At 43.1% G+C, this 13,080-nt stretch overlaps 1 protein-coding gene across 3 annotated transcripts in view; it reads right to left on the bottom strand.

The window, feature by feature from the left end:
* CSMD1 (CUB and Sushi multiple domains 1) overlaps positions 1-13,080 on the bottom strand; it is a 2,098,967-nt gene that overhangs the window by 256,461 nt on the left and 1,829,426 nt on the right. For all 3 annotated transcript variants that reach the window (XM_003940706.3, XM_074384178.1, XM_074384179.1), the window contains one exon: positions 9,065-9,274. In XM_003940706.3, coding sequence (XP_003940755.2) covers positions 9,065-9,274 — 210 coding nt within the window. The remainder of the gene's footprint in view (positions 1-9,064; positions 9,275-13,080) is intronic.

The raw sequence follows: 13,080 nt of genomic DNA, 5'->3' as shown, positions 1-13,080 counted from the left end.
ACAATAGCTGGGTGCAGTGATTCACACCTGTAATCCCAGCACTTTGGGAAGCCAAGGCAGGCAAATCACGAGGTCAGAAGTTCCAAACTATGAGTTAGCCTAATCAACAAGGTGAAAACCCGTCTTTACTAAAAATACCAAAATTAGCCAGGCATGGTGACGTGCACCTGTAATCCCAGCTACTGAGGAGGCTGAGGCAGGAGAATCGCTTTAACCCAGGAGGTGGAGGTTGCGGTAAACCGAGATTGTGCCACTGCACTCCAGCCTTGGCAACAAAACAAGACTCCAGCTCTCTCTCTCTCTCACACACACTCTCTCTCTCTCTCTCTCACACACACACACACACACCCCTCTACAATGTTTTTTTCAAAAATGGAAACTATTAAACAGATTTATAAAAGTAAGCTGATTTGTCTTCAAAGAATCATTTTCATTTGTCCAGTCTCATCAGATCTAGATAGTGTTGGGGCTCAGGACAGCACCCCAAATTTAACTCTAGGAGACCATTATGCCACCCCAAAATACACTTCTTTGGTATATTTCAAGCAGATTATTTTGAGAAACTGCAGATACAAAAGTAGTTCTGAATAGCTGCCTTTCTGTAAAGGAAATTTACATATATAAAGGTAATCTACATGAATGAAAGTATGTGTACTGGAGGACAGCTGCTTTATTCACCGGGCGATTGATTTTAATCTGCATAAGAAGACAACTGTTCACCATATGATTCCTTCCCTCACTCTCTCCTAAGTTGACTCCACTAACCTGGAGAAGCCTAAGCTCTTATTTCTTTCTGGAGCTCAGGATTTATACAAGCTCCGATCTCTTGTCCTTTAAATCTAGTAAACAGTGAAGGTTAGGAAACCACTCCAAACTTTCTGCGCTCCCGGAAATGTCCAAGTGGAAAGACTCTCCTTTGCCCAGGTCTATGGAAGGCTGAGGACACCCCTGGGTTCACCTGGGAGGAACCGACTCACGAATCCTCTCGAGCCCCACTTGGCCTCACAGGAGGTTAGCTGACCTGCTTGTCCTGCAGATACACTGGAATAACAGGCGTACTAGTCCAGCTCGGCATGAGCCTACGTCCCTTCCCAGGATTCTGGGTGTCACCCACCACAGCACGGACCAGCACACAGCTCCTCAGCCACCTGGGGGAGGCCGGCCCAAGGCTCCTTCTTGGCCACTCCTGTTCTTCCTGGGCCCCCCACCTGCTCTTTCTGCCTTGCTCACTCCTGCTATGTAGAAGGCTACGTTCCCCTACCCTCAGGATACTGGCTGACCTGAGGATCCCTCAAAACCTCTCCTCTGCAATCGTCCCCAGTCTCTCCTTACAATACTTGGGTTCGTCTTGTGTTGGATGCCAGTTATAGGAGCTGGTGGTGCCTTGGCTGCTGGTGAAGAGAGGAGCCCTGGGAGCAGAAGGCAATTCTGTTACTGTTATGCTGGAAAGCTCACCTAGACACTGGGCAGATGAGAGTGAAGCCCCTAATTCACCAGGATGGAAGGGATTCTGAGAAGAAACGTGTGGGCGGGCTTTAGGGCTGCAGTCAGGAGGGGCGGGGAGAGAGTTTAGATCTGAGAAGAGGAGGGGCACAGGTGACCAGAGGCAGGTGGACAGAGCCAGGAGGCTTCCAGCAGGAGTGCCCAGCACCAATTGCTGGCTCAGAGTACTGACCCTGGGCCAGCAAACCTGGACTTGATCTCCCGCCGCAAACTGACCACTGGCCATGACACTCACTGCCAGGTTGCACTGCAGCTTTCTCACAAGTTGTTTGGCCTGAAAGTCCCATTGGATCTTTGCAAAGTCCTAGAAAAGCTCTGTCAGGCCCAGCGCAGTGGCTCACGCCTGTAATCCCAGCACTTTGGGAGGCCAAGGTGGGTGGATCAGGAGGTCAGGAGATCGAGACCAGCCTGGCCAACATCGTGACAGTCTGTCTGTCTCTACTGAAAATTAAAAAAAAAAAAATTAGCTGGGCATGGTGACACACACCTGTAATCTCACTTACTTGGGAGGCTGAGGCAGGAGAATTGCTTGAACCAGGGAGTTAAGATCCTGATATTAACTGCACTACAGCCCGGGTGACACAGCGAGACTCCATCTCAAAAAAAAAAAAAAGTGCTCTGTCAGCATTTGCTGCATAAATCAAGGGCAAGGTTTCTGATTTCCAGAGGCCATGACATTGGGCAGTTCCTGAACGATGAACCCTGGGTCTGCAAGAGGCAATGCAGCCACAGGAGATCTGAAGTCCATGCTCACAGGCAGCACCTGGCAACCAACCCTGAAGGCATGTGCTGGAAGCACCTGCAGACAACGTTTGACTCTCAGGGTTTCCGCTAGGCTATTTTCACAGCCATAAAACTTAGGAGAAGTGGGCCAATCTGTCCTGTGTCAGGTCTGAAACTGAAAACTGTGATCAGGGTTTTCCCACAGTGGCCATTCTGCAGCTCAGGGATGGGCGACTGGTTTTGCAACTCGTGGGACAAAACTGTTCTTTTTAAACTGATTTCATTAGGTTTAAACATTATTTCCCCTGTTAGTGCACTGACTACATCATTTGATTTAGAATCCAAAGACTTCATTTCTCTTCCTTCTTCAGAAATGCCATAGCTTGGCTGACATGACTACTTTGGTGTGTGGCAGACCTGATGCCAAATCATACTTTCACAGGTAGCTGTGCACATTTCCACAATTTGCCAACCTCTCTGGGCCTCATTTTTGTTATCTGTGAAATGTATATAATACTTGGAATTTACATGAAATCATCAGGAAGCATAGAGCGTGGTGCAGAGTGAGCACTCCATAAATAACAGTTATTACTGTCATCGCTGTTACTATTATTGAGACAGGGTCTTACTTCGATGCCCAGACTGGAGTGCGGTGGTGTGGTGCCAGCACACTGCAGTCTTGAACTTCTGAGTTCAAGCGATCCTCTCACTTGAGCCTCCCAAACAGCCTGGACCACGGGTGCCCAACACCACGCCCAGCTAATTTTTTGTAAAGACAGGGTCTCGTCATGTTGCCCAGGCTGGTCTCAAACTCCTGGCCTTGGGCAATCTCCCCCCCTCAACTTCCAAAGTGCTGCAATTATTTTTAATATAGTAAAACAGGGGCAATTTGATATTCCAAACCAACTAATAATAACTCTGCAAAAGCAAATGAGGACAAAAGAAAACACTAATAAATATCTGTTGCATACAAATACTTCATTAACACAGAGTTTTAATCCAGTTACATAACAGTTGCATGGTGTATGTTTTACGTTGTTTTTCCCTCCAGACACCTTCTTAAAGGAACCGGCTTCTTCCCCTTTAAATCATGCCCTTGATGAAGTCTGCTAATCACATTTCTGACTCTGTGACCCAAGTTGGGCTAATACATAGTCCTCATCCACTTGGCCTCAGTGGCTGGACTTGGACACAAGCTGTCCCACCAAGAACATGTTCCCAAAATGATGAGCAATTTTGGCAGAGGAAGCAGGGTCCTGTTCTTGCTGAGCAGGGCATGGTTAGATTGAGGATACATCAACCATGTGCATTAGAGCAGAAAAAGCTATGAAAGTCAGAACAGAGGCAAACAGAATTCGGGTGTCACGAAAACCCTGGCTCCAGATATACCCCAGTCTACACAGCAAAAAAAAATGCACCATTTTTTTTGAGATGGAATCTCGCTCTACCACCCAGGCTGGAGTGCAGTGGTGTAATCTTGGCTCACTATAACCTCTGCATCCCAGGTTCAAGCAATTCTTCGGCCTCAGCCTCCCACGTAGCTGGGACTATAGGCGTGTATCATCACGTCGGTTTAATTTTTGTATTTTCAGTAGAAATGGGGTTTTATCGTATTGGCCAGGCTGGTCTCAAACTCCTGACCTCGTGATCTGCCCGCCTTGGCCTCCCAAAGGTCTGGGATTACAGGCATGAGCCACCACGCCTGGCCCACCTTGCACTTCTTTACTACACTAGTTTAAGTCAGATTTCTATCATTTACAATCAAAGAGGGCAGACGCATGGGGAACGTGCTAGATCTTTGTCCCTCACCTTATGGATAAGATCTACCCACTAATTGATGGGACTCATCTATGGAGCCCAGATTAGTCCTAGAATTGACTCTATTTTCACCATTATGCGTAACAGTGATACACGTTGTCTGTGTGTCACAGAGATGAAAACTAACTATTCTTTTTTTCTTTTTTTGACATAGAGTCTCACTCTGTCACCCAGACTGGAGTGCAGTGGTGTGACATTGGCTCACTGCAACCTCTGGCCTCCCAGGTTCAAGTGATTCTCTTGCCTCAGCCTCCCGAGTAGCTGGGATTACAGGCACTTGCCATCACGTCCAGCTAGTTTTTATATTTTTAGTAGAGACAGGATTTCAACATGTTGGTCGGGCTGGTCTCAAACTCCTGACTTCAGGTGATTCACCTGCCTCGGCTTCCCACAGTGCTGGGGTTACAGATGTTAGCCACCACACCCGGCTGACGACCAATTCTTATACTTTCATTTCCTCCCTTCGGGATTTCTGGTAGCAATGTAAGAGATGGAATGAAAAGAAGAGAAGAGCAGTACTGGTGTTGATAACATTTTTGCATCAGTGTTTACACCCAAGGTACACTCAGAGCTGTTTGCATACATGGGTAGGACCACCAGTGCCTGAGGTAATCCTTGGGGTCATGTTTCCTGAAGGTAACTGTAATCCCATCATCCATGCCTAATTGGTACTTCTTTGACTGAAAGCACAATCCTTTAAAGAAGCCCCCTACAAAATCCAACATTACCAGGACTGGACACATGGCATTTGTGCCAGTATCTGCAGTGACATAAATTGGTTGAAATGGTTTATAAAATTTTTTTCTATTTAATACACTTTTGAATTTAAAACAAAATTATTTTTTAAGTTTATTATTTTAATTGACAGATAATTGCACATATTCATGGGGTACATAGTGATGCTTCAATACATATAATCTATAGTGATTAAATCTGGGTAATTGCTACATCTGTACGTTCATCATCTCAAACATTTATCATTTCTTTGTGGTGGGAATGTTGAATATCCTCCTTCTGCTGGCTGTGAAATTATGGGATATGCTATTCTTAACTACAGCCACCCTAAAGGGCTACAGAACACTGGACCTTATTCCTTCTGTCTAGCTACAGTTATTTTATCCTTTAACAGAGTTTTGCTAGCAATATCTGCAACGAGTAGGGATTAAAAGTCACCTTAATGAGGAAGCCAGAACACAGAACTGAACCAAATAAAGGCAAGCCCTGCACAGGTGCTTCCAAAATGCATATGCAGCACAGCAGCAAGTCCCTTAGCATCTGGGGGAGAAAAACCGCAAGTATGGAGCTCACAGGTGTGCCCTGGGGACGAATTACAGGCAAGGCACTGCGCTTTCTGCTGAGTATGGAGCGAGGTAAGACAGAAATGACCACCACCTTCATGCACTCTTCTGCACTCTGGGTAGTGACATTCACTCCAATTTCATGAGCCAAAGCAAGTCGCACCACCACACTTAATTCGGAAGGACTTCTATCCTGAGTGCAGAAGAGTACCGAAGTGAAGGGAACAGGAGAGATTTGGCGGGAACGCTCGTGACCAACACACAGGGTGAGGCACATCTGAAGTGAAGCTTCCGAATGAGGAGACCTCACCTGCCGCAGCACTCAGAGATGAGCTGCTTCAGGGTATGACATATAAACAGTTCCGAGTGACTAACCAAAGAGCTGGGTGGAGATGGAGAACAGTGCGGGCTGAGATTGCCACACGTGAAAAAGCTCTGAGGCAGAAAGGACTGCAGCTGTGGAGACATTTCAGAAGGAAAGTGAGAATCAGGGGCCAGCATGAACAACAGCCTGGGAGACTGGGCTCCTTACAGATGTTGAACGGTGTCCTAAAATCTAAGAAAGCATGGTGAAGGCTTTCACCACAAAAGGAAGAAATCTGGTCTGCTTTTTGGAAAGAATAGAGAAGTTGGAAGACGCAATCTGGGAAGACTTTTAGGAGTTTGGCCATTTTCCAGGAGAAAGGTCTGAGAGTAGTTAGGGCTACTGGTGGTGACACGGGGAGGCAGCTGCCGATTCCAGGGACATTGTACCTCACACTTGGTGAGATGGGAGGACTGGAGGATACGCTGGGAAGGAAAACTGCGAGCTCAGCTTTGGACGCAGGTTTCAGTGTCTATGTCATTCCCTGTGGAGGAGGAAAATAGACATCTCATCTTGGGGCTTGCAGAAGATCGAACTGGAGGCATAGGCACACACATTATCAGCTATGAATGACCATCACAGTCTTTGAATCCAGGAGCGTAGGTGACACGCATGGAAAGCACATGATGGAAATACAGGAGGATTCCTACCTCCTGTATAGCTAAAGTCAGTTACAAATGGTCAAGGAAACAAACAAAGTAAGAACTCAGCCAGAGAGACAGCAGAATAACCCAGAGATTTTGTGCCCTGAACCCAAGGTAAAAGGTGTCAAGAGAAGTGGTAGCCATGCTGGATGTCACCAGGAAACATGACAGGAAGTGTGCCTTTAGGGCTACTGACGTTAACTTCTCCTGAAATAGAATATATTGTCCTTAGAAGACACCATCATGTTAGACACCAGATGAGTAGATAGGAGAAGCAAGAAACAGGTGTGGAAATTGAGAATGTTTACAAAAGTTTTCAGGAATTTTGTTTTAGAAATTAGAAACTGGAGGTACATAGGAGGTCAAAAGTACATAAAAATTATAAATAGATGTGCATGTGTGAGAGAGAGAAAGGGAGAGAGAGATGAGTTCTATTTGAAATTTCTTTCTCTCTCTCTCCTTCCTTCCTTCCTTCCTTCCTTTCTTTCTTTCTTTCTTTTTGAGTCAAAGTCTCATCTAGTCACCCAGGTTAGAGTGCAATGGTATGGTCTCAGCTCACTACAACCTCCACCTCCCAGGTTCAAGAGATTCTCCTGCCTCAGGCTCCTGAGTGGCTAGGATTACAGGTGTCTGGCATCACATCTGGCTAATTTTTGTATTTTTAGTAGAGACAGGGTTTCACTGTGTTGGTCAGGTTGGTCTCAAACTCCTGGTCTCAGGTGATCCGCCTGCCTCAGCCTCCCAAAGTGCTGGGAACACAGGCATGAGCCACCGTGCCTGGCCTTGATTACCTTTAAGTAGGGTGTACATTCTCTTCCATTGAAAAAGCGAAAAAGCAGAAAACAGGTACACATACAAGTAGATCTGTATCCACTTTGTTGCGGGAAGTTGCTTCCTCTCTGATTTCTCTCTCCTCCCCCGCCACCCCGTGTTTCAAATAGGGAATGATTAGTGAGTGATACTGTTTGCTACAAGGCTACAAGTAAGAAAATAAAGATGGAAAGCAATGAAAGACACCGTGTGTTCACATGAAAATGCTGGCACTGTCTACAGGCGTATTGCTCCTTGATTTAGCCTTTAGTTTTCTCTCTTTTTTGCTCCTACCTAGATTTTTAGTTTATCAGAGCTCAATCCTGGAAGTTGATGTCTATATTTTATATTTTAGGTGAGACCAAACATAATAAGATGTAATAGTTCAACAAAAAATACTAACCTCTTTCAGTAATAAATATCAAATCAATGTTTCTGAGCATTCTGTGGAATTAGGGAAACAACTGATTTAACTATAGTAAAAAAAAAAATCAGGCTCTAGATTTAACATTTTCAACCTCATTTGATTTAGCAATATTCAAGGAAAGGCCATACAAATTACTTTGTATGAAATAAAAATGTTGAACTGTTTCACATGTCAAAAATGCTTTGATGACAGAAACTTTTCTTAGAGATCGCACATTTGAAGAGATAAAAAAAGAATAAAGTTCAATCACTGATTCTGTTTTCTCTTTTTGTGGTGAAATTTGAACATGAATAGTGCAAGTAGCCGTTTTCTTGTGCTAAGGCAAAGCATGCATACCTGAGATACAACAGCCCCCCCCTACCACATGGATCAGGGCCCTGTGCCACAGGACTGTGTCCTGAAGGGACCAGAGCTCAGAGGGACACAGTGACACATGGGAAGGCGATGTGATAGTGAGACTCTGAGGCTGGCACGCAGATGGCTATGGCCACTGGAGAGGGTGTGTGCAGGTCGGACGGGAGAGCAGGAAAGCTTAGGTAACAGAAGTACCGGATCATGCCCTGTGTGTCTGTGAAGCTACCTTTGCAAAATTATAACTGAGGAAACTGTGAGAGTGAAAGAAACCAGACCTAACCGACTCCATCTTGCTTCTAACCTTTAAGCTGTCCTTGTTCATTCCCGGGCATAGAACGAATTAACTTTGGGAAGGAATTCAGTTCTTCGTTTGACTCTGCAAGAAAACTGCTAATAGCCCTTTCCCGAAAAGACCCCTGTTTTGCCAGGGGATCAGTCTGTCTTTGCAGGACTAACAAATTAGCTGCAAGACTAGAAATTATGGATTAAGGGTCATGCAGCCTCTGGCTCCAAGACTCTGAACCTCCCCAAACTGCTCCTGGGGATGCCATCGCTATTGTAAAGCCTGAGATCAGTGCTTGAGATACTTTGCAGACCCTGAACCTCATGGATCAGATGACACCAACTAGACGATCTGGCCCAACCAGTTCTGCCATCATACCCAGGAACAGAAGACAGCAGGAAAAACTCACTTCAAACCCCTGTGATTCCATCTCCAACCTGACCAATCAGCACTACCCACTTCCCAAGCCCCCACCCACCAAATTATCTTTAAAAACTCCAATCCCTGAATGCTGGGGAGACTGATTAAATTCCTGTCTCCCACTCATCTGGCTCTGTGCGAACTACCCCTTCTCTAGTGCAATTCGCTTGTCTTGATAAATCGGCTCTGTCTAGACGGTGGGCAAGGTGAACCCAAGGTGAATCCATTGGCAGTTACATCTGTGTCCTTATCTGTTTTCAAAAACAGCAAGTGTTCCACTACTGACCAGAAACCAACCGTCCACCAAAAAATTATTCCAGTTGTACAAGCTTTAAACCAATCAGGGAGATTTATATTTACATACGATGTAAATGTAAGAAGTATATTTAGACGTGGTTTTTAGTTGTTGTTGTTCCTTACCTTGGTAGGCAAGTTTAAATCCTTGCCGGTTTTGCGAATGGTCACTGTAAAAATGGATGAGTGTTTCATGCGTTGTACTCAGCAGGGCCGTGGGGAGGTCTGTGCCGCTAAACTGTCCGATCATGGGGCTGGTGTGGTAAGGTCCATTTTGAATCTCGAGGAAGTCATGGTTGGCTTCAGTAGAAAAGTTCAGAAACTGAATATGTGCACCTATGGAAAAATATGGAAACTAAAAGTAAGTTCATATCAAAATATATAAAATCAACACGAATAAAAGTGACTGAAGTGTTAGCAGTCTTCCCAGACAATCTCTCTCTGAGACAGAACCATGCTGCGGAGGAACATTGCACTCACTCTGGATGACAACAAACCTTGGCTTCATCTTTCTTCTGCCACTCTCTGCTGCATGTTCTTTTCCCATGAAACTGGTGTCCACAAGTCAATTTGTTTGTGAAATATGAGTATTACCAGCACTGTGCTACAGAGCTACACAGGTAGAATCTTTAGAACAACAATTAGCATACATGTGCATGGGGCTGATTTTGTCCAGTGGCTTTCACAATTATTACCATCTTAAATATGAAGTTGTGATAATCTGTCACATCATCCAAAATCTAACTGATGGCTTAATCAAGAAAAAAAAATTGGTCTTAAAACATGCAACAGATTGTTTTTGTTGTTTGTTTTTATTTGTTTTGTCTGTTTTCCTTGTCCCATAGTTCTACGCAACAAACTTTAAAAGTGGCTTTTACACTAACTGGATGTTCATACCATAGCACAAGTTTTATTAGTTTACCAAGTGATCATTTTCTATTGTGTTACGTATGCAAGGCAAATTACTGATGGTTGTGAGAAACAGAATCCAGTAACTCCCTCCACACCTCTCACAATTAAATCTAACAGCCTGGCACAGCTCAGCATACCAAAAGACCGTTCAAATGACCAGTGTCTCTGATATCATACTGATCTGTGAATTAAATAAGCTATGGTTGATAATTTAAAAAGAAACAATAGTAACAAATAAGAGTTATTCGCATTGCAGCTTTTTTTTTGAAAATTTATTTGACTACTATGTCTTAGTTATTCTAACTCATTTAAGCAATTTATGCAGAACTCCAAAGACATTAGTCTTTGCATAAATCCATGCAGTTAAGCTGGGCTGTAAAACCTAAACTGAGCCAACTAACAGCTGTTGTAGAGTGTTATTCATATATATCTTTACTCTGCATGATTCTTGTTTTTGAGAGATAAAAACTTTAAAAATATTTAATGTATTTCCTAGATTGGGAAGAGTAAAGATCACACCTACATGGGTCATCCTACTTAATTGTAAGTGCAGAAAAATATTCACACAAACATATATACTCTGGTATCAAAGGAAAACACAGTTATCAAGGGCCAGTACTTTGTAAAATGGAAGAAAGAAGTTCAAGTGAAAAACTGTAGGGAAGAAAAACCTAAAGTCACACGAAAAAATCTGAAGTCATACAAGAAAAACAATTTCATTAATTATGGAGAAACTTTGCATGGAAAAGCAAAAGGGTGAATAGTGCCCCTCCTGGGTGGGCATCATGTGAGGCCAGCAGCAGGCCCTGGGTCTGATTCACCAAACAAGGATGTTGCCAGCACAGTAACCATCACTATGCTCATCAGTTACAGGTGAGCAAACCTCAGCTCAGAAAAGTTAGCTGTTCTGTCTCATGTCACACAGGAAATGGCAGAGTGAGGTGGAACCCTACACTGATGGGCAAAGTCCTCACTTTTTCTGGTTTGGCATGCTAATAGTCTAGACAAGAGCTGACGGTCTCATGATGGTAAAAATATTCCACTCTTCTAGGAGAAAATTAGTTTGCATTATGTTCAACCTCTTTCTGGATTGAAAGAGGATCAATTAAAAAAAAAGAACGTGAAAAACTTCAAGATGTGGCTAAGAAGACAAAAAAAAAAAAAGAAAAAGATAGATTATTAATAATTTAAGCAAAATTTAGAATAATTTTTAGAATGAGTAACTAGATTCATAGCACATCATCCAAGTCTAGACACGAGAACTACATCACCGTCAAGAAAGGACTAGCTCAGCCTGGGGGGGTCCCAGCCATTCTACCACTGTCACCTGTATATATAACCAACATGGAACAACTCTTTAAATTCATAACACTTCTGCAAATATTAAAATAAAAAATCTCAAATACTGCTGTTTGTCAAACAGCCACCAATGAGCTATTAACATCTTTCTAAATTCCAGAAAATATTTTTGGTTAAAAGAAATTCAGAACTGAGGAAAAAAAAAAAAGAGGGAGAAAAGGAGGCAGCAAGAGAGTGAGAGACGGAGATGGGCGGGGAAGGGGAGAGGGGGTGAGGGATGGCCAGGGGTCCCCGTGTTCCTTGGTTTGGAGCTGTCTCCTCCATGTTCTGTCACAGCTGAGCACCTGCACTGCTCAGCCAGTGGCACAGCCAGACCTACCTGTCCCCTTACCCACTGCTGAGCTAAAAGGGGCTATGGCCCATAAATCTAATACAAATAAATTTTGCTACAAATAAGTAAACTATACTAAAGAGCAGTGTGTGTGTGCGCGCACACACACACACATGCGTGCATGCATTTGTGTACGTCTGTGTGCACACGTGTATTTGTGTGACTGCCCCATGGACATTGAATCCACGTGCTCTGCAAAGTTTTACAGACATCCCTCACGTTAATCACAACCAGGAAGAATCAAGAAACTGACCCAAGAGCAATAAGAAACAACCTTTTGAATTGCTGGCACATCTATGTATGTCCAGAGTAGCAGACAGAAAGGAAACCTGGGGCAACCTTGGAATATTTAATACCTAATGATAGAGAAATGGCTGAAAATGTGCCCACTTCAGATGCACATATGCAGACTTTTGATATATTTATCCAGAAACACATTTTCAAATTCATGAGCCAGCACAGTCATGAAAGATAACAACGTGCAAGGGGATCAGGGTGCAAAGAAATGGAGGATGTCCAATGTCTCAAACGCACAGGGTCTAGTGAAAGTGGTTTTCTACTGACTTGGAATTCAGCTTGAAAAGGAAATGGAATTATGACAATTATAATATTGAGAGCAAAATTACCCTTGTAAGCAGGATAAATTATACAGCCACATATCAAACTACCTAATATATATCAGAAAATAGAACAGAGCTCAGCTTTAATCTGGCTTAAAAATAGAATTATTTAGCTATCTAATTTTCAGCAAATTGCATCCAGTTTGACATCATAAAGCCAAAATGAGAGGATTAAAATAAGCAAAACCTGGTTATCCTTCTATTATCTCAGAGAGTACTAAAAATATATATATTATTTCAACAACAACAAAAAATCTGAAAGCTTACCTTTGGTGGAATTTACCCAGCACTCTCTTATCCCATTGTGATTACATAATGAAAATTAAATGCCAGTGACAAGTCACCTGCACAGACCATTTTTGCCTTGGGCTTTAACAAAACTTTGAATAGTAATGTGACCATGATCACAGAGTTAAACCTAGTTTTTAGCTGACAGAACCTGTGAATATTACTTGCTCTGTTTTGTACCTTCTGTGTGTAATAAAAATACAGCAAAAGCGTTAATGCCTATGGAATTTATTGAACATTCTAAAGAATCTTTCATGTCCCTGTGTTTCTAGAAGCTCCAAAGGCATCGTAATTTTGGAGAACATTGTATACAATATTAGTGCAGTACATTTTAAGTATAAAAGTTAGCAGGGCAAGACAGATAGAAAGCTTGGTTGTATTTCTGTTAACTGTGACCTTAGACACTCGCTAGGAAACAGACCAAAATCCTGAGTTGGTGAGCTCTGCTAGAGCAACAGGAAACAACAACCCCAGTCTATGAAAAGGAAAGAAAACAGCACAAAACTACCAGAGTTAGCCACTAGATGATGAAACTAGAATTTGGTTTAGCTACGAAAAGCAGTTAGCACTTAAATAATGCCCTATGTCATACATTTACAATACTTCAAAATAGCCCAAATGGGACTGATATT

Source organism: Saimiri boliviensis, chromosome 13, assembly GCF_048565385.1.
Source record: "Saimiri boliviensis isolate mSaiBol1 chromosome 13, mSaiBol1.pri, whole genome shotgun sequence".
NCBI classification, from domain to species: domain Eukaryota; kingdom Metazoa; phylum Chordata; class Mammalia; order Primates; family Cebidae; genus Saimiri; species Saimiri boliviensis.
The sequence above is the reverse complement of the archived record's forward strand: the minus strand, read 5'-3'. Positions and strand labels throughout refer to the sequence as shown.